This window comes from Leiobunum rupestre, chromosome 6, assembly GCF_980474605.1.
Source record: "Leiobunum rupestre chromosome 6, qqLeiRupe1.1.hap1, whole genome shotgun sequence".
In the NCBI taxonomy this organism is placed as follows: domain Eukaryota; kingdom Metazoa; phylum Arthropoda; class Arachnida; order Opiliones; family Sclerosomatidae; genus Leiobunum; species Leiobunum rupestre.
The window spans coordinates 61,468,411-61,495,336 of NC_143389.1; the positions used below are offsets into that span (position 1 = coordinate 61,468,411).

General features: G+C 37.9%; 1 protein-coding gene across 8 annotated transcripts in view; it reads left to right on the plus strand.

Annotated features, from left to right (window-relative positions):
- The window catches only part of LOC149942907 (latrophilin Cirl-like), a 282,318-nt gene extending 258,512 nt beyond the window's left edge, over positions 1-23,806 (plus strand). For 5 of the 8 annotated variants that reach the window (XM_090179813.1, XM_090179812.1, XM_090179816.1 and 2 more), the window contains 5 exons: positions 15,275-15,366; positions 20,298-20,469; positions 20,531-20,731; positions 21,329-21,452; positions 21,587-23,806. In XM_090179813.1, coding sequence (XP_090035939.1) covers positions 15,275-15,366; positions 20,298-20,469; positions 20,531-20,731; positions 21,329-21,452; positions 21,587-22,599 — 1,602 coding nt within the window. In that variant the 3' untranslated portion in view covers positions 22,600-23,806. Of the gene's footprint in view, positions 1-15,274; positions 15,367-20,297; positions 20,470-20,530; positions 20,784-21,328; positions 21,453-21,586 lie in introns of all 8 variants that reach the window. The other 3 variants (XM_090179817.1, XM_090179818.1, XM_090179819.1) reach the window with 3 other exon arrangements.
- Positions 23,807-26,926: the final 3,120 nt, after the last annotated feature.

Sequence of the window (26,926 nt, forward strand, 5' to 3'; positions counted from 1 at the left end):
AAACTTTTGAATTGAACCATTACAAAAGAAAAGTCATTTTAAAACTAAAACTCGGTGTTTATCATTAAAAATAAAATTATATTATTACTCATTTTAAAACAGGGTTGCCATAGTACCTGGAAAACATAGAAAAGTCAGGGAATTTGAATATTGGTCTGAAACTCAATGAATTTGAATATTGGTCTGAAACTCAATGAATTTGAATATTGGTCTGAAACTCAATGAATTTGAATATTGGTCTGAAACTCAATGAATTTGAATATTGGTCTGAAACTCAATGAATTTGAATATTGGTCTGAAACTCAGGAAATTTGAATATTGGTCTAAAACTCGGGGGATTTGAATATTGGTCTAAAACTCGGGGGATTTGAATATTGGTCTAAAACTCGGGGGATTTGAATATTGGTCTAAAACTCGGGGGATTTGAATATTGGTCTAAAACTCGGGGGATTTGAATATCGGTCTAAAACTCGGGGAATTTGCATTTCAAATAATTCTCAAAAACATTTTTAAAGATGACTCGAAGTTTAGTAATATATTTTAATTTCTTTCATTAGGAAACCCGTTATTTAAAACTACTCCATTTCGTCGCGAAATTTGCATACCTAATATTAAGTGCACGGTGAAGGAAACTTAATTAAATATTTGGCATAGAGATTAAACTTTTCTGGGTAGCGTTCAAAATTTTAGCAAAAATATACCTTCTCTGTTATTAAAATCGGTTCTTAAAAATTATATCCGTGATTTATTTTTTTCCTCCCTTTTTAAGCGCACTTTTGGAACATTTTTCTCGATATAATTTCTCGGACTTCCCACCTATTCCACGTAACCAACCTCCGCGTTTCTTGTCGAATAAGAATCGCGTTTATAAGCGCAAACTGGTACCCTCACCCCTCCATCCGTGGCAATTCCAGCTGGTTCTCTAAACTTAATAAAACAGGACTTGTAGTAACGGAAATTATCAAGAGACCTAGAATGGGAAAAAAAGGGGAAAAGAGAAGGAACCCGAATACATTCCTTTCGCCGATTCTAATTAAAGGAGTGCGTCTGCGCTCTAAGCTTTTAATTAATAGAAACGCTGTACTCCCGCCCCGCCTTCGAGCCCAGTCCTTCTCAATTTTGTTTTGGATTAAATCCCTTTCAGCAAAAAGTTTTTTTAATTTGCAGTAACGCGATGGCCACCGGAGAACCATAAACCAGGCGAAAGTGTTCACTTTTTTTATCACAGAATTAATTTCTAAAGAATTCGGACGTAACGTGTTGCGTTTCCATTAGTTTTTTTTTTCAATTATCCCCCAACTAGAAACTTTCGTGGCCATTTTGAAATTCGCATTGAAATAGACCACTTTAGCCAAACCGCTGCCGTTTAATTACGTATTTCTTAAAGGACAACTACGTCGTTCTTCGTTTTACCCTTGTCTTTTCACTGGAAGCTGGCTGACTGCCTGGCAATAATGTTACGCGTGCAGCCGACTTCCAGTGAAAAGACAGACAAGGCCCCAGAGGTCCTATAATTCCTATAGAATCTTTTTTTTTTCAAAAATGTCCTATATCATCCTATTTTTTAGCAAAATCCCTCAAAATACCTATAAAATCCTATATTTTTAGCAAAATCCCTCAAAAGACCTATAAAATCCTATAATTTTGATATTTTGCCAATTTCAAATCCAGCCACTCTGTTAAATTGCTAGATTTAGATAGGATAAATTCCTATACCAAGTCATTCTAGTCTATACTTTTGTTATTGTTAACATGGTTAGCTACTAGTATATTTTGGTGATAAAATGGTTAAATAGTTTCAATTTTTAAGTGAAAATCAAAGACTTATTTCTCTAAATATATATTTTGTTTTTAAATGCATTACGTTAGTTAATTAAATAGCATATATAGTTCTATAAAATCCTATAATTTTGTAAAAATAGTCCTATTTTCCCTATAAAAAAATTAAGGATTTGAGTGGGGGCCCTGAGAGGGTCATCTCTTGAACGTAATTAGAAACATTATACATCAATATTATTACATTAATTAATTCTTTTAAATATATTAATTTTATAATATTAGTATACAGCTCAAAACGTCCTATAAAATAATTTAATTTTGATATTTTTCCCACTTCATATCCCGCCACTCAAAATTGTCAGTTAAATTTATAGTTTTAGCAATCTAGGATAAATTCCTATACAAAGTTTTGTTAACATGTTTTGGTACTAGTATATTTTGTTATAAATGTTTTTAAATGCATAAATTTATTAAATGAAATGCATATAAAGTCCTATAAAATCCTATAATTTTGAAAAAATATGCCTCTAAAGCTCTATATTTTTAGAAATATAATAATAGTTTTCCTATAAAAAAATTTAAGATTTGAGTATAACGAAAAATTATGTATTAAGGGAAAGGTTGGCATATACCAAAACACCAATGTATCGCTAATAGAACACTTCTACAGGCGTTTTTAAGTAAAAATAGGTATAAAATAAACTAATTATTCTAACGAATAACGTTCACGGTATATGAAAATAACTATCGGCGTTTCTAATATTTTTGGTGCAATTGATGAGTAAGGAAAATTGATGTGATTGATTTCGGAATTAAGTCGGGAATTTCAGTTTCTGTCTATGTAGTAAAATATTTAAATTTTTATGAATTATATACCAGCATAGTAACGCTACCCCTGTTCAAGAAGCCGTACCATACTGGCTCTTGATTTGAAAATCCTTCCAATTAGAGTGAAAATGGCCGTAGTCAATTCAGCCAGATTTTATTACCCTATGTACGATAAAGACGATAAAACGTAATACTAATTTTTAAGTAGATTTCTTGGAACGGACACTGTTAGTCTAACTCCTCTTTTAAAGTAAAAATATCCTATATACATTATCTTTTAACGGTTATCGTTTAGTCGTAAAAATATTAGCCACCTAGAGAGAGCGGGAGCGAGACAGAAGTTCTATTCGGCGTGTCTACCTCAGACAATATATCAAATCCTCCCGCTCGTAAAGCTCCAGTTAGGTTATTGGATTTTTAAAACCCTTTTTGTAGAATGCCGATCAGGACCCGAATTTAAGCCATCAGCCGTTTAAAGCGCGCAGCGTATGAAATAGCAGGTTGTACTGGTAGGTGAAATTATTTGGCATTTTCCTCTTTGAGAGAATCTCTGATCACTTCCCGTGCTAGTCTGTAGCATTGACTTGTTGGGGTTAACGGTAATAGATAGTGTAGGGAGCTCTACCTTCCTACGCGGTATAATTCAACCACTTGAATGAAAAGGACAATTGTATTGTATTTTAGGGAGTGGTTTCTCCCCTCATCCGCGCCCTTAAACCTTTTTGTCACTTTCGTTGTGGTACTAGCCAATCACTTAAACGAAGTGCCCAAATTTACCGTGCCATTTAAAGAATAAGTTGCAAATTATTCGTTACCGCCTCAATTTTGTAATTAAACGAAGCACGTACGTTTAAAATACCCAAATACAAAGTTTCGTTGCTTTCCATTTCGTAGTTAATTTGGAGTAATTAGTAGAACGGCCAACCAATTTGAATTTTAGCGTGGTGATTGACGTAATTGACTACACGTGATTTCACATTGGCCGCTATCCCCAACCTTGAGTTGAGGCTTGCATACCAAATGTAGATGCTACTGATTCCGTGGCCGAATCCGAAATATCTCCTTTAGAACCATGAATTTTGTACGCGAGTGCTTACATGGTTTTAAAACACGTGCTCAAGCTTATTCGCTAGAGCGCGCTAAATTGACATCGAAGCCATATCTACTAAGGATATTACAAGAATGATCTCGGTAGGATAATGGAAATTAGGTAATCTATCAGATGCAATGAGAAAAATTCTGAAAAAACCATAGTCAATGACGTCACAAACTAGGCGCTTTAAAATTATCGTTCAAAATAAAAGCCGCAGAGGGGTGCTACACGTAAATTTAATTTTAATATTAAATAAACTTAACGACGGTATTTCATCAAGTGAGTTACATTTTCGGAAAGCCCACAATAATATAAAGAAGTTTCTATTCCGAAAATCTATATGCAACTTACTCTTTAATTTTGACAGCCTTGACGTAAATCATATTTGAAGCAAAAATGCTAAATAATGCTGAAGTGGATTTTAAAATATAGTGTAACGTCAAAAGGAACCACCTATGGACTGCAATGCAAAGGATGATAATGTTATCATCCTGAAAATATAGTGCCCTTGTTGGACAAAAAATGTGACGATTCGTGTTCGAGTGAAGCGGTTGGAACAGATGATCTTAGCGACCTTGTTACTTGATTTCAGCGCGTATAACTCCTTCTTCGGCAGCAGTTTTCCGCAGTTGAAATTTACGACGGTGATAACTTTCCGCTTTTTTATGGTTTATCGTTTTACTCTCCCGTCCCCCTCGTTGCAGTCCACCCATATGTATTTTTTTTCTTTCATATTCGTTCGGAGGTTGTAGGAGCCCCCAAATCTCCTTATTATACAAAATACGTATATCCGCGCCTATGAAAGAAATATAAAAAGTAGGGGGGGGGGGAGCTACGGGTCGTTGTAGTGTGTAGTAACGGAGGGGGGTCGCCATACAGCCCTTCTTTTTGTAATAAGGTACCCAGTGAATAAAGGCGAAATTTATTGGTGCTTTCGGAGATAGATAGTTATTAACGGCGGAATTCCTTCGCCGTACATCGAAATTGGTTTATCAAGCATTAATGGGAGACCATTTGACCGTATATAGCGAACCGACAGCTGGAGGAAGAGTGCCTTATGACATTGGCCTAGTTGTCCGTCTGTAGAACTTCAATACGCCGTAAACGTTAAAACTATGGACTGTGCGCAAAGGGGAAAATGACAGCGAACGTAATAACTATAGATGGTGAAGTGGTAAAGCGCTAAATTATTTTGTAGCAAAAAAGTAGACACCGATTTATAAATTGATTACTGGGAAGTAACCTAAGCATTTAGAAGGCAACCCTTAGAGGTTCAGTTTTAATCCCGTGATTTATACTAGATGGCGCAAATTGAAACCTTTTGGCGGCAAGGGAGTAAATAAAAAGGATTTATTACACATAACTTGTAGAAGTTAACGGTAATAGTTAGTGTAGGGAGCTGTTGGCTCGCGTGGCATGAAGGGCTAGCCACCACCCTCCTACGCATTGTAACCCGGCCACCCGTTTAAAGGCAATAAAAGTCGTTAGATGACTTGGGCCTAAGGTGGAGCCTTGGGTTTTAGACTAGCTTATTATTATGCTTATTAAATACTTCGACACTATGGTATGCGATGTTTCATGGGAAAAAAGCGACATAAAAGGAGCACGAAAAAAATCTACTAAGACTTTGGGAAATTAGAAATTGGCTTCTAATGGCGTAACCCCTGTGAAAATGTGTATCGTTTAGATATAAATTGGTTATTTTACTTATAGCTAACAGACATATTTAAAGTTTATAAGAATATCGGTGAGAAAATGAGAACATTGTGGCCCTTGTTATTAGAGATGGCAATTAATCTATACGATTCTTCGAAAAAAGCGACATTACTGGAGATCGTGGTTCCATCTATTAATGAAAAAGGAAGCTCAATTTCAGATTAGCGAAACAATAACGTTTTCAGAGAACTATTGTTAAGTATTATAATTAGACAACTTATACTCTATTTAGTGTACTTTTACCTAAATTATATATCCCGTATAAAATATATTATAAAAAATTACTATAATTTAAGTTATCGTAATATTTGCAAACGAGCCAATCAACGCGAGGGGTACTTTTATGTCTCGCATTTAAAAAAAATTAAAATTTAGCTTAAGCATTTTGTTTGGATTTCGGCGATAGCGACATCTGTTGAAAAAAATAACTACTTAACGTCGAGCCCGACACTTGCTTTTAGACTGTATCAAAATATAAAATACAAAATTATTTTCGGTTAGCTTACAACGGGACGACTTGTTTTTATTTAGGAACTTTGACTGTTCTTCGAAGGAGAGTTAATTTCTGTTATCTTTCTGATGGGTCGAATTGTCTACTTGGAAGGTTATCTCGGACTGGATTGACCTTTGGGGACCGATTTACCCTAATTTCTCGCGCCGAGTGTCGTCTTTTAGTTTATTTCACCCCACTTTAGTAAATTTTGTTTCGTAGTGGCTTTAACGAATCTACGAAGAGAGTATAACCATAGCGTGGAAATTCAAACGTGCGAGATTTTCCTCTGGTTATACTCTCTACAATGTTAATTTCTATTTTTAATGTAGATATGGATTTGAACGTGTGTAGTCTCCGATTTCAATTTAATTCTCCCGTTGTAATTAGAAAGAGATTCTAAATAATTTCACTGAAATATTCCATTCTATTTTGAAAGTACTCTAAAACTTAACGCGTCCAAGATAATTAAACCACTTAAAAGGTTTGTTTTAAAATGGTCTTTGAGAGTGCGTAGCCTACATTTTTAAAGCCGCTATATCCGCGGGTAGTTTCGGAGGGTCTGATAATTCCTTGATCGCTCACCTGGGAGTATTATATCGGTGTGAAAAGGACCCTTTCGTCGCGCCGTACAAAAAGCGCCTCGAGTAGAGCCGGCGAATTTGAATTTTAAATTTGGCCATCCCCATATTTCATAGTCCTTTCTCTTTCTCGCTTGTAATTTCGTTTTAACGATGAAGTTTACGATCTTTATTACCCCTGTAGGCTCGCTTTTTCTCGTTACTTAACAAAAAAGGCGGAACTGGCGCCCTCTACCAAGGACGTGTCCCGCATAATTTTTCTTTTGAAAGGCGCGCATTGCGGCCAACATCTATCTACGAAGCCCGAGACTATTACACCAATTTTTTCCCTACCAGGAAAAAAAACTTAACGCTGTTTCCAAGAGAATAAAGGGTAACTTTCGGTTCGATATTTTTATCTCCTCATCCACTTGACCCGAATTTTATCACGACCAAAAAATTAATTTTCGTCATGGCGATATAGCGATGTAAAGATACCAGACCTACGGCTTAAATTTTCCTAGTTATATTAAAATTTTAAAAACGCCGTCTATGTAAGAAATTAAATTAGCAGTGTATCAGGGAATTAGATTGACGACAGAAAAGTAGTGAAATATCAGGAAATTCCCATTTTCTTTTGCAAAATCATGGAAATTTACTTGGGTTGAGGAAGTTGACACTAAAGAGTACAAATTTACATTAATAAATTTTTCTTATTAAAGATTTGTCTTATTTATGTATAATTATATGGAACCAATTGGATTTATATGTCAACCCTACATCTTTTCGACTAAAGAATAGCTAAGTTAGCAATGACACGGAGATATGAAAAAACAGGGAAAATCGGGTTTTCCAATAGTTGTATGAACCCTGTATTCTGGTGTATAGAGAATATGTAAGCAGCACCCGGTTCGCCAATAGTTGTATGAACCCTGTATTCGGGTGTATAGAGAAAATGTCAGCAGCACCCGGTTCGCCAATAGTTGTTTGAACCCTGTATTCGGGTGTATAGAGAATATGTAAGCAACACCTGGTTCTCCAATAGTTGTATGAACCCTGTATTCGGGTGTATAGAGAAAATGTCAGCAGCACCCGGTTCGCCAATAGTTGTTTGAACCCTGTATTCGGGTGTATAGAGAATATGTAAGCAACACCTGGTTCTCCAATAGTTGTATGAACCCTGTATTCGGGTGTATAGAGAATATGTAAGTAGCACCCGGTTCGCCCGGTGATTTCCGGAAGAAAAACGACGTCTACTTTTAAAAGGTTTTTCTCCAAAGTTGAAACTGCTACATTTTTTAATGATCTTGATGCAACATTGAAAATATTTTTAAGGCAAAGCATCTTCTATATATGCCGTTATTTAACAAAAAAAACCATCTCAAGGCCACGTTTCTCCATTAGAATAACACGAACCATCGTGTAAGCTTCTAAGGAAAATTTATTCGTTTTTAGCTATCTTTTCCCATAAAGAGAGTTTTAAGCGTGTAATCACTCTCTATATTACGATGGTGTATTTCGATGTAACGTACAGTCCTCGCGAATAAGTTTCCATTAAAATGGCCCCCGCTAGACGTAGACGCGTCCCTATTTACTCGCGAAACAAATTATCTATTTAATAGCGAAGTATGACAAGTTCCGTATATCTTAAAATATGAAGACATCATTTCCATCCGCGGGTAATGGCTCCCGACAAAACTTTATCTCTTAGATTTTCCTATTAAACCTAAAATTCCTATCTAGTTTTCGCCACCTTCACGTTTCCTTTTACAAATTTGCCGAAAAATATTATTTATCTCTTTCGGTATCCTCGCGAATATTTTCCCATAAAGGACAACCGTTTTTATTTTAACGTGTCTATTATTTTCGTTGTCGGTAGGAGGATGAAAATATTCTTCCTATTTGTCTTTATCTTAATACTCTTTAATGTTCTTTATCTGGTAGAATAGTGGCGTGCCCGCCCGCGACCCATCTCGAAGACGCCGGATTTTATTAGGACGTTATTTTTGCTTCTCCTTTACCATTCGTACGGTTCAACAATTTTTCTTTGGAAATTTTCTGGATGGAAGATCTTTCTCGTTTACATCTTTTGCCCTCATTGGTGTTTTTTTTTCTATTATTTTTCTATTGCGGGGGGGGGGGGAGGGGGTTATGCGGGGAAAGCAAATAAAAAGAAAAGGTGCGTCGGACGAGATAAGAGTTGAGCTAGAGGTTTATATTATTTTTTCTCCTAATCTTTTCCCCAAATGATACTAAGAGAGATACTCTGTGGTTGGGATGGGAGTTTATTTTTACACACGTTACACACGGAGGTGGGGGTTATTTTATATATTTTATTGCGGCGCTGCCTGGATAAATTCGAACCCAATTACTCGTAAGAATTTTTATATCATTAAGGTCGTAACCGCTTTCTCCTCCGTTAATTTTTCAAACTGAATTTCTCGGTTTTCGGTTACGGTGTTAGAGTTGAGCGAAATTTTGAAGATTGTTGGGTCTAACCCACGTCGTTCTCGAAGTTCAAATTTACCCTACATTAATTTTTAAATATATAACATATTGTAATATAATAATGTAGGATACTATATAATTTAATGTAATATAATATAAAAATAAAGGATAATATATTGTAATACAATAATATAAGATAAAAATAAAGGATAATATATTGTAATACAATAATATAAGATAATATATTGTAATACAATAATATAAGATAATATATTGTAATACAATAATATAAGATAATATATTGTAATACAATAATATAAGATAATATATTGTAATACAATAATATAAGATAATATATTGTAATACAATAATATAAGATAATATATTGTAATACAATAATATAAGATAATATATTGTAATACAATAATATAAGATAATATATTGTAATACAATAATATAAGATAATATATTGTAATACAATAATATTAGCTAATATATTGTAATACAATAATATTAGCTAATATATTGTAATACAATAATATAAGATAATATATTGTAATACAATAATATTAGCTAATATATTGTAATACAATAATATTAGCTAATATATTGTAATACAATAATATTAGCTAATATATTGTAATACAATAATATTAGCTAATATATTGTAATACAATAATATTAGCTAATATATTATAATACAATAATATTAGCTAATATATTGTAATACAACAATATAAGATAATATATAATTTAATGTAATATAATAATATAAGATAATATTAAATTTCATGAAGGCCTTATACAATAATATTAGATAATATATTATTTAATGTAATACAATAATATTAGATAATATAATATATTATTTAATGTAATTAAATAATATAAGATAATATAATATATTATTTAATGTAATTAAATAATATAAGATAATATAATATAATATTTAACTTCATGTAGTAAAGTAATATCTTACCAACCCCTTCCTTAAAAATAATTTTGTTAGTAACAAATATTTTTCGTATAATTTCTCTTTGCATACAGATAAATGTTTTTCAGTCAATAGTAATACGAATCTTGACTTAGCGGTGAGAGAACGGTAAATAAGCTAAAATTGGCGCGCGAACCCAAAAAAAAAGAGTACTTAGATGTCAATGTTGACGTAGTTATATAGAAATCGTTCGTTTCGCTGGCATGGAAGCGAAACTGAGAGGCGTGTCAAAAATCGAAGAATAGCGAATCTCGCAGCCAGGCTTCTTTCGCAGGATGTGTCACCCTAAAGCGAGTAGACCGAGTGTCTCTTAATAAAGAATTCAGCTCGGTTCAGTTGGCGTCGAGACCAGGAGACCCGCATTCCCAAACATCAAATAAACGACGGAAAGTCGCCGCCTGACTTATTTGTTGCAACCGACGAAGAGCAATATTTATAGGTTCTTGTCCTATTAAATTTCGCTTACTGTTCGCGGTTATCCGTTGTTTTCTCTCGCTATTTTTAACTTGACGCATTGTACGAATTAGACCTAGTACGTTCGAATTGTTTAAAGCGAAAGCGAACCTTTAATTTATTAAAAAAAAGTTACGATAATCTAACTAGCGAAAGTGAATAATTTGATTACATTTTAATTTTAATATTTAAAAAACGCGAATCATGGAATTTTGGAAATTAAATTTAATATCGTTATTAATATTATTCCAGTAAAATTGATCGTAACTTTCGCCTAAACGCGCATTTTGGTAAAGTCGTTCCCTTTGATTCGGGATTATAATTGGGCTATTTTATCCGCATCCTCCTCTTGACTCCGCGCTTGTAACGCTCGAGTGAATATCAAAGAGAGCCGGTGGGAGGGGACGGGAACGCGCGGGGATGGGCTCGACTTTTCCCCAATAGCGAGATTTCTGTTACTAATTAATTGGGAACCAAATATTAATATTGTCGAAACTCAGCCGGCTTTACCGTTTTGATTAAAGCTTTCGTTTTGGGAATCTCCAATTAATACGGGCCATAAGCGAGAGTGAGGAAGCCCGGAATTTTAATCCGCTATTTTCACTTCATTTCGACTCCGATGGATCCAAACACTTAATCAAATTCCATCCCAGTCTCGCTTCCTTCTCGGACATTGGGCGGACGGGAGTTAATTTCTAATAGAGGGACAGTTCCGATCTTATTATACCATTAAAGACGACTCCTCTTCCGTCCGACATAGAAGATGCTCGTCGAGTATGAAACCATTGAACTGGCCTGGGATTAACCGTTCTCCATTTCTAAAGGCTACAACGTTCTCTTTCGCTCTTCCCGAAAGATTTCCAAAGACTTATTTTCCGACTTTGCCGCGTGAACTTAAACATTTCCCGGATAAAACAGTTGGCTACGGATTTAATTTGTTAGGTTGTTCGGTAGATTAAACGAAACTTTGGATCTGGATTTGTTTGGTTACCCTTTGATATTCGCAACTCGCCGATACTTTTAATTTATTATGCGCCACCTGATATGTTTAAAATATCTTTTTATTTAAAATATTAATCCTTTGACCACTGCCTCGAATTTTTGGATCTGGATTTGTTTGGTTACCCTTTGATATTCGCACCTCGCCGATACTTTTAATTTATTATCCGCCACCTGATATGTTTGAAATATCTTTTTATTTAAATTATTAATCCCTTGACCACTGCCTCGAATTTTACGCGCATTAAACGAATTTTTGGATCTGGATTTGTTTGGTTACCCTTTGATATTCGCACCTCGCCGATACTTTTAATTTATTATGCGCCACCTGATATTTTTGAAATATTTTTTATTTAAAATATAAATCTTTTGACCACTACCTCGAATTTTACGCGCATTAAACGAAACTTTGGATCTCGATTTGTTTGGTTACCCTTTGATATTCGCACCTCGCCGATACTTTTAATTTACTATCCGCCACCTGATATGTTTGAAATATCTTTTTATTTAAATTATTAATCCCTTGACCACTGCCTCGAATTTTACGCGCATTAAACGAAACTTTGGATCTGGATTTGTTTGGTTACCCTTTGATATTCGTAACTCGTCGATACTTTTAATGTATTATCCGCCACATGATATATTTTAAATATATTTTTATTTAAATTAATAGACCACAACCTCGAATTTTACGCGCGATTATACTGTAATAGATTGCGGATAAACCAATAAAATGTTTGTTAGTTTAATATCCTTAGTAAGATTCAAAATATTTTCAACCACGATATCAATACTCTGGAATAATCGAGTTATTTCCAATCTTAATTGAATCGCGAAGAATCTGTTTTTTTTTAAATTACACCTTTACAAATATTTTGACATATTTATCATCGCATTTTCCAACTTCCAAATGTCTTTTTTCGTTGTTCTTCCTCCCTCGGGAGACAGATCGGATCTCGTTCCTTTCAACCTCGCTAGTCTTTTGATAATTTTCTTTTTTAAATAACCCTCCTTGATATGGATCGATGAATTCCCCAACATTTTTTCTGTCGCTCGTCGTCCTATCCCGCTGCTTTCTCTCTCTCTCTCTCTCTCTCCTAAAAAGCTGCTGCCGGTAATTTCAATTAACTATAGAAGAAAGCTGGTTCTCTCTCTTTTTGCTTCCTTTCTTTTCCTACGCTGTCCCTGTCCTTCGTGTCCCGGTTGTCCCTGTCGTCGGATTTTTTTAAATCCCCCTAGTGGCGGACTGGGCGACCTCCTATAATGCCGCCTGCCGTTCGAATCTGGCGTCCTTTCGATAAAAAATGTTTTCCTCTTCTCCACTGGAGCTCATCCACAGTCCAACGATTTCGATTTTTTCGGGGCCTCAACTGGGTTTGTAGGGACGCTTATGGCTTTCTTACCGCTGTCTGGGAGTTTGGAGGAAAGTATTTGGCTATTACGTTTTTCCCTATAAAGATTTGCCGTACGTGACGACTTGTTTTTCTTCCGTTCGAAAGAGAAAAATTCAATGTTTCAAAGGGTCGGTTATGTTGCAAACCAGACGGGTTTAAAAGACTCGAAAGGGTTTTTCCATCAATAATACCACTTTGCATTCTATCGACTTAGAAGTAAGTTGCAATTGCCTACCGACAAAGCGAAGAAAACCACCGTTGAATCGCTTTATAATGACTTCCACATAAATGAAAAATTACTTAAAATTTTTCCGAATAAAATAAAATGGTGCAAAACTAGTGGTAGAGCCCTTTCCCCAGAGTTCTTCGGTTTCCCCTTTCCATAAAGACTTGTAGAGGTTAACGGTAATAGTTAGTGTAGAGAGCTGTTGGCTCGCGTGAAATGAAGTGCTTGCATCCACCCTCCTACGCATTGTAACCCGGTCACCTGTTTAAGGCATTAAAAGTCGCTAGATGACTTGGGCCTAAGGTGGTGCCTTGGCTATTAGCCTAGCTGATTATTATTATTTCCCTGATAACACCCTGCCTTTGAGCTATATCCGTCATCTTGAGCGAATTTATCCCAAAATCTTCTTATATCGATGAAATTGAGGTCAATAAATTCCCAATTAAGTCCTCGAAATCCGTTTCCAAATATCTCTAAGAAAACGGAGCCTTTGAGATTAAATCTGTCATATTCCTTCTGTTTGGAAGTTTGTGACGGTAGAAAGGGCTTATTTGCGTGGAAGATAATCCCTTATATTTGTTCCGTAAGTTCTCTCTCTCTCTCTCTCTCGATATCAAACCAAGCCTGAGAGTCTGTTTATTTCCGTCAACCGAAATCTATTTCCCCAAAGAGCATTTCCCCCTCGGAACTGTTGTGTATAGCGTGTGAATGATTCGAGACGGGCGATGATCAAAGTTTTGGGGTGCAACGAGAACGCGGCGGAAACGAAAGGGGCGCGTACTCGGGCAGGTGTTTTTGACACGGCCAAAAAAGAAATGATTAGGAATCACCGGCCGTTTATTCCATCTAACCTTCTTTTCCATCAACATGAGCCCCGGAAAAAAGAGGCGCCGCCCTCTCCTCTCCACGATTCCCTCCTCAGTTGGCTGAGGCGTCGAATTTCTGGTCGGCCGATGATAGTTCTTCGTTCCCCCTTCCTTTGACTATGGATTTCCACTTTCTCTCGCTCTTCCCTCTCTCCGTGGATCTCATTTATCCCGAGCCTCCGAGAGAGATACGCCGAGGGTGCTCGAATTTCGCGGCCGCTCTGTCGAACCTGTTGCCGCGCTCATCCCCGGTTTGGGTTTCTTGAAGAATGCATCACCCTGGGGCTTTTACTCGAGATATTATAAACGCGTATATTTTGGGATGCCTTCACCTCTGCTGGATGACGGTATTTTATATCATGACGCGCCCCTTTTATTTCCTTTTCATTCCCGCTGTCGTCCTTGTATCGGGGGCCAAGGGCCGTATTTGCCGCGTCTAACGGATCGCCGAAGCTTAGATCTCAGAAAAAACAGAGTGGTTAGCACTTACGCCTCGCAGCGAGAGCAGCCGGGTTCGATCCCAGCTTGTGGCATTGGCTGAAAGCTCGGAAATACGGCTTCCACATTGAGTTGGTAAATCTCCCCTCCCCCCATTGGATGAAGGGGTTTTCCCTCTAGTTCTATTATGTTGAGTTTAACGGTAATAGTAAATGTAAAGCTATTGACTCGCCTGGCATTAAGGGTTTGCCACTACCCTCCTACGCTACCTGATTCAAGATGGTACCTTGAGTATTAGCATAGCTGATTATTATTTAATTAACTGGAAGCATCATGGCATTTATTAGATATTTTATTGTTTCCATAAAATCTCTGCAATTTCTAACAACAACATTTAAAATATTTTCCACAATTCAAGAGGGATTCTTTTATAAAATAATTTTAACTAAGTTGCTTAAACTTATTTATAAACAAATTAGCGGTAGTGTTAAATATCTTATTAGGCATCAAGGAAAACTTTTCCTTCCATAAAAATTCAGAAAGCGATGTTAATTTAAAATTTCCCGCTTTCTACGATAGATAATTTACTAAGTATACTAAGACACGGAAATGAGCAAAAAAAACTGCCTAGCGTGTCGTTACTTTTGACGAATCGCAAATTCCCCGGCTCAGTTAACAAGCGAGCAGTAACTAAATGTCGACAATATACAATATACAATATAAACTAACTAATTGCATCGTAAATGCAATTAAGATTGTTAAGCTGCTTGCGTCGCCGCAAATTGAAAATATAAACTCGTTAATTACGTTCCTTTTAAGCAGCCCGTCAAGCTTAATTTTTATCTCGGGTAAATATTCTATAGAGCGAATGTCAGGGACTCTTAATGTATTTAGTTTGTTGAAAAGTGTTTATTAATAGTCGCGTAGGGAACGTAAGCTTCCATCTGTTGGGTTTGGTCTAATTGTTTTTCTCTGTCGTGTCAATTTCAGGCCAGTCTGTTTTTGCTGTTGCTGACGCTCTGCCGGACATGCTGTCAACCCAACGTAGTCAACAAAGCTCAAGCCAAACTAAAAACAGCCAAGTAAGCGGATGCTCTCTCATTTTCTCTTCCTTACAGCGTTTCTCCGTACTGCGAGCGGAAAGTCGCTTAGCGAAAGCGCTTTCCTCGGACTAGCTCCCTCGCCATCCGCGCGCGCGAGGGGAAAAAGCAATTAACCTGTTAAGAAAGAAAAAATCCGCTTAATTAAACTGCCGTCAAGAAATTTTTCCTTTTTATTTTGGTGCCGTCCCGCGTAAGTGATGGATCTGTGTAATCAGAGTCGCTATATATGAGAAGTTAAGCGGAACTCCCGACGGAGCGCCTATTACCGTAACAGATTGGAGCCAAATAGCACCCCACGCTCCATACCGCTCCAAATTGTATAATCTTCTCTTTCCTCTCACCGATATTTGCCAAATCAATGGACACGTTAACTATGTTACACGCACGCTGGGTAGTATTACCCCTGGCAGGTAACTGCCGCGTACTACTTTGAAGCGCCGTGGTTGGAACACTTCTACAGGCGTTTTTAGATCAAAAATAGACCAAAAGTGAGCGTTGAATTTTAATTAAATAGTAATCGTAATAAATACTTCATCATTTATTTTTACATAATATTAAATTATAATAAAGTCTACGAACCACAATGCTAAAATTTCAAAACATATCATACATGGTTGCAATACAGATAAAAACATATTTGAGACCATTTACTCGGGGCCCAAAAACCAAATAATTTTAAAGACACTTTGTAAGGGTCAAAACTGCTGACAAAAAATAAAAATCAATGGTTTGAACCTGGGGAATAAGGGCACCCCTGGCTCTTAACACCATCTTCCTCGAAAATAAAACAAACGTGCGCCACTAAATGAGTCTATTTCCGCCTGGAAATAGGTTTGAGTTCCTCTCCATCTTCCTTTCTTCTTTTTCATTTGGAGGAAACTGCTGGTTAAGCCTCGCCGCGGATGGCCGCGCACCTTATAAAAATATCGAAAACTGACCGTTCACGTCCCATTTACCTTTCAACAAACGCCTTGACGAAGCTCGTAAGCCATCCAGATCTCAATGATTTTTCTACTGCTCTGTGAATAAAGGAATAAATACTCGGAGCTCTTTCGTTTTGTAAGCGCCTACATTTTATTGGCCGTCTTGATTAGCTAATATTTTAGTAAGATATAAATTAGTGATGGCAATTTTTAATCTAATTAGTAGGAGAAGTAATGGGTATAAAGTATCTTTTACGAGAGCCATTAAAAGAACAAATATAGCTTCGCAAGCTCGAGGAAATATTCAGTGAGGATTATTTTTACTTCGCCTAAGCTGAAGATGGCGCCACACAACCCTATAAGAGTGTTCCCCGGAGCGTACGTCACGCTACGTTATTAAATTGAAACGTTGAAGCCTCCTACTGTTGCGTGGAGTTAAAAATTTCTCATAATAACTATGAATATGAGGCAGTGCATAGACCTTCGTCTGATTTTTTATCACAAAACGTTAACATAACTTTCGATACAAATTATGCCAATGTAGGGCTTAGCATCCACACCTATATTTTCCGTTTTTCTATACATTTTTCGTACTTAGCGCTCTGCTTTCAATGTTGTTTTAAAAATCGATAGGTGCTCAAAAACCGCCAACATTTTACTAAAGCACTAATTTCATTAAAAGTAGTATTATTATTATTATTTAAAAGCATTTGTTTTATCTTTATTAAAATTATTCCTATAATTTCCCCTGAATTTTTCTATAATTTCTTATATTATTTTAAAAATTACTTCTGTAATGTCTTATAAAATGACTCAATATTTCCTATTTTTCCTATTTAAAAATTTGACTGTTTCCTGTGGTCACCCTGAGCATCTTTACAGCCCCATATTCTTGGGAACCTGAATTCATTATTGGCAAAAGACTTAGAATTTAAAATGTATTTCTTCGAAATCGGGAGCCTGCGAACAAATACCATTAGAAGTGTAGGGAAATTAACACGTCTTTCTAAGAAATATATCATTTACTTCTGGTATAGTGAGATTAAAACGATACAAATGAAAGCGAACGAAATAATAATATCGGCTATATTAGTAAATAATCCCTTGAAACGAAAATACTAACGCAATTTGAAAGTTCGCGTAATTAACCTTTAACGTTTCATCTCCATCCTCCCAAAATATTCGACACTCAACGATGCAATTATCCGCGAAGCTTAAAAACCTTCGAGCTAATTTTTCTTCATCTCTCAAGACGATAAGCTAGCTGAAGATGGGGAATTTCCCGGACACTGCGGGCGAGCCGGAATTTTCCCTAAATCTTTCTTCAGTCGCGATTAAGCCTAAGGCCCCCCTCCACCCCTACCCACCCCCGTCGTCCACCTCCTCAACTTTCGCAAAAGTCTTTCTACGGCACTGGCCCTTTGTCTCGAACAAAAGATCCGAGAACCTAGTTAAAACAAATAGCGACGTCCCAACCCTCCCACCCAACCGAACCTTCCATTGAAAGTATTCTGGGGCGGCCGGTCAACTAATCTTTTAATCCTCACGGCTTGAACTACCGCTTCGCGGGGGTCCCGAACGATTTCCAACAAGCTTATAAATCGTCTATGTAGTGATATGTCAGCCGGCTCGAAAGGAAAGTACGTATAAGATATACGCTGAGCGCTCATTTTCTCCCTTTTGACTCCTGAGGGAAACGCTCGCCGAGGAAGGTGGCCAATCTGATATCGATGCAAATTTATGGAAATCAGCCAGAGATAGACTAATATATATACACGCTATTCTTCCGAAGATGGCACTCACCCTCCCTCCCTCTACTCTACCTAAAATTTATAAAAAGGAAAGAAATTTCATCCCTTTATATCGCGGCGGTATCCGTTTAATACGAGGAACGGGCGCGTGATGGCGTTCTATACGGTCCCCTCTTTCCTCTCGCTGCTATTGACTACGATTCCGTCGAGAATTGTAAATTAGTTCCGGAGTCAAAGACGACGCTGGTTCTAGAAACGCGCGAAGAGAGACTAAAAATGCCCTGGGTATATCTCGCGGAATACCTTTCGCTTATTCCGGAGGCGCTCGCGGAGGCTGAGGATATATCTCGCCTTTATATTGTAATGTTTGGCGGGAAAAAGATTGGGATCCGACTTGAGTCTACCCGTTTACTTCCCTCGAAACTTTTCTATTTGCGATATTGAATTTAAATATATATTGCTAATAACGAAAAGGTTTTTTTGTTGAAAAAAAGGTTTGTTAGTATGGTTAGGACTATAGTCTCCCTTTTAATATTATTTCGAATCAATTTTTTCCCAGTTAATATTTGATTAAGGTGGGGTGGTTGAGTGGTTAGCACATTCACCTCGCAGCAAGAGGAGTCGGGTTCGATTCCAGCTTGTGGCACTGGGTGAAAACTCGGAACCACTCCTTCCGCGTTGATTTTAACAAGTTATCTCCCTACTAGTTAAAGAGGTTTTACCCCGTGTTCTTCGGTCACCCCTTTCCATAAAACTTGTATAGGTAATAGTGAGTGTAGGGAGCTGTTGGCTCGCGTGACATGAAGGGCTTGGCACCACCCTCCTACGCGTTATAACCCGGCCCCCTGCTTAAAGGCATTTAAAGTCGCTTGATGGCTAGTTAGTGACTTGGGTATAAGCCTAGCTGATTATAAATAAAAAATATTTCAATATAGTAACGTGGGTTTAATAAACTGATAAAATTTTTAGACTTCTTTTAAAGATAACCTATAATTCTAACGATCGTTGAGATTTCAATTTCGCCAAGTTGATTAAAATTTGGCACTATTGGAAAAATTGCAAAAGTATTTTCTTTAGCCCGTGAATTTGCCCCTGCTTAGAGGAATTATAATACCTCTTTTTAATCGTCGCTTACAACTCCTTATTTGGAAACTTTCTTCCCCATCTTCTCCCCCTTCATTTTCCATTCGTTTTCGGCGCTCCCACCAGGCAGCGCCACCAGCACTTTACTTTCCGGAGGTGGTTAAACTAGGTTTTGGGTTTTCATTTCCCACGATGGCGCTCCACTTTTGGAAAGGCTGTCTCCAGAAATAAAACGCAATCACTCAAGAGAAACTTTCTCTTTCGCCTGGCGCATCCGTATAGCTTCAGTCTCTCTCTTTCCCGTTTTCGTTTCCGTTTTTCTCAATTGGTGGCGCGGCCTTCCGAGCCCGTTCTACTACGGCATAATATAATACGCGTATCAAGTCCGGAAACCAGAGAAGGTGAAAAATGGTCTCCCATTTATTTTATTTCGCATTCCTTTTAACGCAAATGCGAAAAAACTTTCGAAGCAAATATACACACGAGCTCGGATTTTTTAAAAGCCCTTTATATATTCCACCGTCTCTCCCGAACCTTCCCTCTCTTCCCAAATCTAAAAACTTTCTAGAATCGTTGTTGGATAGCCTAAATTGATAGTTTGGTTAGAGATAAGTAAGACAGACTTTACCGCGATTCTCTTTTTCGCTATAGCGTCGGATTACGAGTGGCGTGCTAATGCTCGATATTCACGGTAAAACATCTAAATGCCGAGAAGGGTTTTTATCCCGAGTTTTGGTATATTGAGGGACGCTAGTTTTTGTTAAAAAAAAGCAATTTCGTTTTTCTCTCACTCTCCAGTTTCCTTTTGATTCACGACCGTTGAAAAATGGAGGGATCAAGTGTGGTCGTCCAATTTTGCGGATTTCGCGCTTTCCGCAGAGTACGGTGTGTCAGAGTTTAACCCCCTGTTTCCGAGTACCTTTCGAAACTTCTAGTTGCCCGAAATTATCTCGCGTCTTGGTTATTTTTTTCAACTTAATCATCTTTTCGAACGTTTAGCGTTTAGAAATATATTTGATTCTATTTCAAACGCGTTCTTTCTTCGTACATTTTACTTGTAAGTAATAGTTACCGCTCTTTCGGATCGAAACTTTAAATCCTAATTAATTTCGGATTGCGAAGTAGTTTAAATTAACTTGATCGTTGTTTTTAGATCTTGGAGTAGACGAACCACCCTGGGACTTATTCTGGTAAGCGGTTGTTGGGCCACCGCTCTTCTCTACGTCCACGAAGATACCAACTCTCTCTTGGCCTACCTCTTCACGACGGCCAGCGTTCTGCAAGGATTAGGTCTATTCCTCATTCTTTGCGTCAAGAACGAAAAGGTACTGAAATCGTAAACGATTTTGGCGACCATTACCTTTAACACTTTGAAATCGTTTGCAGGTTCGCGAGTCTTTCGAAAAGACACTACGCCAATCGGAATGGGTGCCCGACTGTATGAAGCCAACCAAAGTGGATGGCGTCGGACGAGACTCGCTGCACGGAAGGCCCAGTCTCTACATGCACGCGAACGGACTCGTGACCATGCCTCCCGGAGGAGCCATGTCCAACAGCACAACTGGGCCCATGCCTCCGCAGCACAGTGTGGGTAACTCCTGCCTTCAAAATCCCACAGTTGTCTCCTCTTTTACCACAGGTATTGCGCACAACATCCCCCCAAGGACGAGAATATATACACTCTATTACCGCTAAATCATCTTGACCTTTGTTTAAAATAATCCTCGAACGCCTTTCAACTTTGGCCGTTGTGTACTACTTTTGCTCTCGTTTCGAGTTATTTTTTTATTGCGTTATATGCTTTTCAATTTTTACGACTACAATTCTCCGAAACCATTTTTCTCTCGGGAACAAACTTTGAAATCTTTGGCTTGAATGTTCTTTTTTTCGATTGGCTCTTGCGTTCTTTTCATCTTCCAAATCTCTCGATCTCCGTATACGCTTAATGTATTTCTCGAATTAACAAAAAAGTATCAAATATTAATCCCTAATCTAATCCTCCCTTTTGGGCTGCTATAACAGAGTTGCAAACTGGTGGGTTGAAGGCAGGTTTTTATATTTATCATATCCTTTTATTCTCTGGCTCCTTAACATTTTTTATTTCTCAATTTCTTTTTCCCGGTTTATCGAACGCAAACTTTATTTTGTTTTTTAATTTTTGAAATAATTTCTTCGTCGATTCAGTGGTCCCAGCCAACATGGACTTCGTGTCAACAATTCCAAGCAAACTCCACCACAAACCCGATGTCTGCAACACCAGGTAACTTGAAACGGACCATTCTTACAAAGGAATACAGTCACGATCCAGGTCTTTAACTATAAAAATTTGCCTTAAAAATAATTAAATCGTGATTGAATAACCATTTTTGAAACCCCGTTATTAAGTTTTCAATTGGCGTTGTTTATATTAAAATAAAACGCGTTTGTTTTTTTCTTCTTCAGGTCTCCCATCTACAACCAACAATCTAGTGTTAGCTGAAGAGTGTCCCCTGCAAAACTGGCTTCCCAACTCCGCCTACAATCTTCAGAACCGTCACGACAATCTCGTCGCCTCGTCCACCGAACCTCTTTCCTCGGACCCTCGCGTCTTGGACTTTAGCGTCTTGTCGGCCATCCCTTCTTCTTACCACGAGGATTCGACCCCCGCTCAACATCATCTCAACAACTTCAATCAGAGTGCCAATCGACAGCGATCCTCGGGGTCGGGTCGCCAGTCGGACTTAGGCGGGACCATCGGCGAGAGGAACATCCCGACCAGGACGCGTTTATCGAACGCGTCGTTGGCTTCGTACGGGAGCGGGAAGCGACGCAAGTTGCAGGAACATATCTACGAGGTGGTGGACGACGACGACGCGATTTCACCCGATAACAGTCGCGCGGACGGCGTGGTCAACGCCGGCCGCTTGCCCAGTGCCAGTCAAAGGGTCAGCGGCGGTCGCGGCGTTCCCGTCTTTGACCCGTGCACGAACTGGGAAAGGAGGTCGTTGGGACACTCGGCCGGAGACAACGCCAAACTTTTCACGTCTCTCAGCGCCGTCTTCAGCGGGTCCCCGCGCGGGCGTCATTTGACGCTGTTGCGAGAGGGCTGTTTCCGGTCGCCATCCAGGGCGGCCTACAGCGGCGTTCCCAGCTCCACGGACTCGGAACGATCCTCCAGTTCTCTGATGGTGGACCGTAGCAGCTCTTCGCCCTCCGTGGACTCTCGGGACACCGTCCCCAACAGTGGCCCCTCCGGGTTCGAGGACCGAGGGGACGCCGGCTCGCGGAAACAGGACTGCGACAACCACGCCGCCAATAGAAACTCCGGAATTGACTCTCAGTATTTGCAAAGTTTGCCTAATTTACAGGCGCAATCCGAGCTTGTCACTTTTTCCAACGTACTTAAATACCCCAGTGCGAACGCCGTGGTCGCTGGCCCGCCGGACTCCAGTCTCAATTTAAAAGTCGCGACGTGAGCAAATCGGAATCCTATATAAATGATGTAGCCTCTACTTTCATATTTAAGGCGCCAGAAACAAAAAACGCATCCTCGGTACACTCGTTCTTAGGCCCCATTATTGTAACATAGTATATATATATATATTATATCAGTCCCCCTTATACACGCCTAGTCAATGCGGTGAACGTTAAATGTATGTTTCGCGTACACGAAGACCGTTTTTACCAGAAACAAGACGAATAGAGGCTAAGAAGCGTCCTTGGACTCTACGTAGTCTTCTTTAAACTCCCAGCCCTATTTCGAAAGAAAGGAAAAACACTAAATATGAAATATTTAAATAAATGTACATTTGTGCGCGAGTGATTGGAGCGAGCGTGAATGTCGTACGAAAATATTTGAACCCTTTTTCGGAAAAGTTGTTTTAACGACTAACTTTGGTTTATTTTTCTCCCTCGATAAATTATTTGAACTTTATTGTATTTATAACGAAAACGAAACGCGCGTTTCTTACAAAGAAAGATACTAATCGCGTATCTTAGACAACGCTCTCCCGGCCCTAGTTAAATTTAAGTTATATAAATATATTTCATCGAGCGAATGAATGTTTTTAATTTTTATTTTATTATACAAGAGCGTGCGAAATTTTGAAAAGCGCCACTGAACTATTTTATATACATTTCGAATCGTGGTAAAAATATAATAATGATATTTATTATTGTTATTATGATGAAAAAGCGAATGAGAGAAACCTAAGGTATAAATAGCCGCGAATAGGTCATATTTTATAAAAATCCGGTTACAGGTAAGCGCTATAGACCTTTAAAACACTTAAAACCAAAACAAGTAAAATAGGGTTGCTGTTCATAGGCTAAGCCCGTACGTTTTTTTTTGCACCCACGAAACGATTGTTTTTGATAACAAAATGAATATTTACATTTCTTTGTAGTGTTAGTGTATAAAACGAAATACTGGTAGTGTCGTTTTTGTGTTTGAAAAATATATATAAATTAAATAACTAATGTATCCCGTTTCGGATTTTTCTAGATGAAAACGCGCGACCCTCGATGCTGCCTGCCCCCAACAAGCCCTCTCTCAAAATAAAACCATAATATTGTGGGATCATTTCAAAATACCCAGTACCCGAATATTTCGTAACCGTTTTAGTAAAAGCCGGTGCCTTGTAAAATGTAAAGAAAAACAACAAAAGAATAAAGTGTAATCAGACATGTGTAACTTGCTTTTTCATTCTCATACATTCTCATCAATTGGTTCGATTATAATACAGATGACCATCGCAAATGGGAATTATCATAAAAGAGTCAGATACATCACGCGGGGCTTTATTTAAATATAACCTTACTACATGTATCTTATCGACTTCGAGGCAATTGTTCACTTAAAAGTAGAGCACGTAAATATGTGGTTCGCGAACAAATAGATCGTTTATCAAATAGTTACTTATCTAGATATAACATATAATAATCAGCTAGGAATTTGAAGAAACTTTAATTACACATAGAACGTGCAGGGGTCACTTGACAAGGGAAATTTCCATGACCTTGAAGACAAGGTCATTTAAATTTTTCTCTAGAACCATTAGAGATACAAAGTTGGTTTCAATTAGAAAAGTGTTCCCAGTCACATTTTAGATCTAAATAGTTTTAATTCTTCCTTATTTGACCAATAACCATTTCTCTAAATAAACTTTGAATGACCTTGAACCATGAGTAAAATGTCATCCAAGTTTGCAAATTCTATTGATTTCCTACTAGATGAGTATGTCTAGCAAATTTTGATACACTAGCATTAGTATTTTGCGAGTTATTAGCCCTTCAACCTGGTCACTGGTACATAATTTTAATAATAATAATAATAATAATCAGCTAGGCTAATACCCAAGGCACCACCATAGGCCCAAGTCATCAAGCGACTTTTAAAGCCCTTAGTTCAGATGGCCGGGTTGCATTGGGTAGGAGGGTGGTGGCAAGCCCTTCATGCCACGCGAGCCAACAGCTCCCTACTCTAACTATTACCGTTAGCCTCAACAAGGTTTTATGGACCACCTCTAAGATGGGCAATCAAGGAGGCTTTCTTTATTAGACAGAGATGGTTACAAATTATGGTAACGAAAATCATTCCCCGAGTGAGGAACCCGGTGGGAAAGTATTAGGCACCGAGTTCCCATTGCCTCGTTACACGGCGATTCCTGGTGGCTTGGCTCAATAATATAGGCTTACGAACCAACCGGCAAACGCCACCTTTTCTGAGACATGCAGGCATAGGAAAAGGGTAAGTACTCGGATTGTTCTACAGCAATCATGGTTTGTGTTTTAGGGACCTGAAAAAGATTCATCAAAACATTAAGCTAAATAGTTTCACTTTCTTCTGATTATTTTAAACCTTTTCTCTAGTTGTTGCCAATTATTGGGGAGGGGAGGAATCCCTCCCTTTTCCCCTTTGGGACGTCTCTAACCGTTTTTGACTCTTAGACAACTACTTGGACCTAAGATCATGCTGGTTATTGCTAGTGAGAAATAGCCTTGACTTCCAGAATGTCGGCTTAGCATGGATGACAATCTTTGTTTTTGTCCCTAATGGTGCGACGCTATTTGTTACTTTGTAAAAAGTAAGACTAAAATGTGTTGAAGGTTTTCCTAGCGCCAGCATAGAAGGGGGGATGTACTGGTCTCAAATTATCTTGGGGTATTACCTTTAAATCTAGAGTATGATTACTAATTAAATCAATGGCAAGTATCGGGTGTCCAAGTAAAATGTATTTCGAACACTTAAACATACCAACATTAAATAAAATTCATTGTTAACGTTAAATCATAATAAACAAACAATATACTACTAATAGGTCAAATTCAATAACAAAGGATTATCATGCACAATTTATAATCAACTAACATGCAGACTAATTAATAATAATAATAATATAGTTCTTTACCGTGGAAATCTGTCTTACGAGTACTACTAATTGTTTAGTTTTGCCGAAGAAGTCTTTTGGTGAAATCTTTTTACGTAGCTCCGATGGCGAAGTTGAGAGTCACCGTTTACGCTGTTAGTTCGGGCTGCGGTTGAACTCTTTCCCTGGGACTTGTTGTGCCAAATAGTCACCTAAGGCCTAAACCGGGCTATGTCTCCAATATGTCCTAGTCCTAACGAACTATATCGCTCTACCAGAGGAGAGACTACTTCTTCTTCCTCCAATCGAAGATCTCTCTCAATTTTGGTGCAACCGCCTAGTTTTTTTCAAATTGTTTTTTATTGGGAAGAGGTTGAACTTAAAACCATGGCTGGTTATTGGACTAGTTCAAAGCTTAAAGATATACTTGAAGAGGTGGAGCAGGGTAGAGATATTGTCTGTAGAATAATTGTAGAAGCGAAGCCGAAGAGATGAAAGTTGAAATACGTTAAGGAAACCAACTAGTTGCTGTGATGGAAAATTTCGGGTAGTCTAAGCTCAGAGTGGGAGAACTATAGTGCTACTAAAATCACGACTGAAAAGGATTGTAGGGCTAATTAATCCTTGTAGAAATTGTTTTTGGATTCGTTTAAATTTGTTTAAGTTTTATTTTTTGTAACCTTGGTTTATATTTTCTGTAGCCCTATAATTATTATATTTTCTTCTCGTGTAACGCGTAGGCGCGAGGAATGGAAAGAGCCCAAGTTCATGTTTTGACCCCCATTTCTAGCGGACGTTTCTGGTCGCAATTGGGCCGTGACTAAGTGAGGAATTGGGGGTGTCCCAAAGTCTGTACTGCAGAAGCGCAGGGACAGATACTGGAGAGAAGGCTCCTCTCGCCAAAAGAAAGTTTTTGTTTCAGTTAGCGTTTTGAAGTTGAAGCGAAGAAGAGCGAGCGAGCGTACAATGTTGAATAAATAATTAGCGTGAAAAACTTTAAACTATATATTCCCTTTTTGTTAAACTATTCAGTATTTATAGTTGTAACCATATTATTTTAACCAATATTTAATCGCATAATTAAACTGTTTATTTGTCAATTCACATTATCGTCTGATAGTCTAATGTCTCAAGCGCATACAGCGGGAACAAAAGTTCATCAGAGTCGCGACACCTAAAAACTGTTCGCAAAATCCTACAATCCTAGCACGAATTAATTAAGGGGTAGGGTTCGATTATAAACGTTAGTGAATTTTAAAATTAAATTTTATAAGAACAAAAAGCGACAATTATCAAAGATGAAAAACAAAAATACATCTTGGTTCGCCCACTTGAATGGGTCCCGAGGAAAGTATGGAAAAGATTTCCGAACGCAGAAAGCAAAAATTGTTAATGCCCTCGAGTTCAAAGAGCACGGAGATTTTTGTCGATTAGA